A 1,922-nucleotide genomic window follows, 5' to 3' on the forward strand; every position below is an offset into this window, starting at 1 on the left:
CCAATATACTGACCAGTAGTAGCTGAGAAATACTGCACACGATGAAGATTATCATCAGACACATAGAGCCTGTCTCCTACCAGCAATAAACCCCAAGGCCTTTTAAACTGTCCATTACCATTACCTTTAGATCCAATCCTTCTTACTGCAGTACCATCCTCACTAAATACCTGAACAAACCCATCATCACTACTAGCAAACACTTCACCATTAGTATGAACAGCAACACCAGTAGTACCACTCCCCACATTAAAGGGTCTCTGGTTAGTTAGTGTGGTATAGTCTCTTGATGCTTTTACTGACAGTTGATAAGGACTACCTTTAATATGGTGACCTCTTATAGTCACTGATAGTTCATATCCACCAATACTTTGAGGTATGCATGATACAATGGCTGTGTTGTTATCATTAACTATAACAACTCTACCTTCCTCTTTACTTCCATCACTTTTGATAAAGGAACCCTTCAAATAGCTTGCTGCTTTATCAATGCCTGCTGGTAGAGACACTTTGAATTTCCTTTCTTTCTTTACTGTTGCCAATGGAATAGCTAACCCACTATCAATGGAGTATGCATCTATATCTACCTCAGAGACACTTCCAAACTCAATGATTTCTTTACTTAAAGTAGACATATCTAGACGCGTTACAATCACTTCATTTTCTTCTATTTCTAGAGGTAGCTTTTTATACTCTTCAATGCATTCCTCTAGTTGATTGGTGATTAGCTTCTTAACACTTAGAACTTCACCTGGATCAGTACGCTTACTCACTGATGATGCAAGATGACGACCATGAGAAACCTGTTTTACCAGTTTACGAAACCCGTCCAACTGCTTCACGACAGAATTCCTCTTAGCACTAGCAATTTCTTCTGTCTCCATTAGTAGATCATTGCATCTCTTATCTAAAGCAGCTTTAAGCTCTTCAAACCTTTCCTTGATTTCCTGCCTTACTTCTTCTTTACGTGTTACTATCTGCTCTAGCATCTTCTCTCCATTAGCAATAGCTTCAGTGACTGGAGGAATGACTCCATCACAACTAGCAACACTTTCCTTTAATGCTTTACGTGCTGTTTCACATTCTTCATTATATCCTTTGTACTGGTGGCCTTGATGGTTAAGAAGAATGCAATCGCGACAGACCAGTTTTTCACAACTTTGACAATAAAATTTCTTTTTTTCATCAGAATGCTCAGCACAATAAACAGCTTTATGGCTAATGGGCAATTCAAAAGATTCTTTCTTGCCCAAATCAATTAACTTGTGATCAGCTTTCTTCGGTTTTCGCTTATGACTTTTCTTACAATGATCACACAGAAACTGGCCACAGTCACAGCAATACACGACAGCTGCATCACTCGAATCATCAACGCTACATTTATCACACGATATTGCTTCCTTGTTGATGATCTTCTTTTTGATTGAAGCCTCTTTTGATTTATGTTCAAACCAAAGGTTTTGAGTGATGCCTTCAATTTTACCATCAGGTAAATTAACGCTAGTGTCACACGTTGGACACTTTAATGAGGTATCAGCACTACCTTGCTTCTCTTTAGCTTTTATTAGACACTTCTTACAGAATGAGTGAAGACAGGGAAGCATGAGGGGGTCAGTGTAATACTCTGAACAAACCTCACAAGTCATAGTGATAGCTGGACTGGTGTTTTCTGCCATTGCTGCCTATGAGAAAGTGAATAATCTCACTATTACTGACAATAAACAACTCACTTAATCTGATATAAAAATTCCTGCGCTATTTTTCTTGTAAGTAAAAGTCGAGCCGCAAGAGTAGATGATGTTGTAAGAAAGAAGAGGCCCATAGATATTAGAGTAAATGAAAGGGATAGGAAACTTCCGTTCCCGGGAAATCAAGCTATTTACCCTAGAAAGCGGAGGAATCCGGATACTAGTATACTCTAC

At 38.7% G+C, this 1,922-nt stretch overlaps 1 protein-coding gene across 1 annotated transcript; it reads right to left on the reverse strand.

Annotated features, from left to right (window-relative positions):
- Positions 1–5: 5 nt before the first annotated feature.
- On the reverse strand, positions 6–1,916 carry LOC105315945 (E3 ubiquitin-protein ligase TRIM71-like; the record flags this gene model as incomplete). Its single annotated transcript, XM_011410724.2, has 2 exons — positions 1,731–1,916; positions 6–1,682 (listed from the first exon to the last, which is right to left on the reverse strand). A coding segment is annotated over exon 2 (1,671 nt), but the record flags the coding sequence as incomplete, so codon positions are not given.
- Between the last annotated feature and the right edge of the window lie 6 nt (positions 1,917–1,922).

Source organism: Amphimedon queenslandica, unplaced genomic scaffold (genome assembly GCF_000090795.2).
Source record: "Amphimedon queenslandica unplaced genomic scaffold, v1.1 AMPQUscaffold_6681_Cont21363, whole genome shotgun sequence".
NCBI classification, from domain to species: domain Eukaryota; kingdom Metazoa; phylum Porifera; class Demospongiae; order Haplosclerida; family Niphatidae; genus Amphimedon; species Amphimedon queenslandica.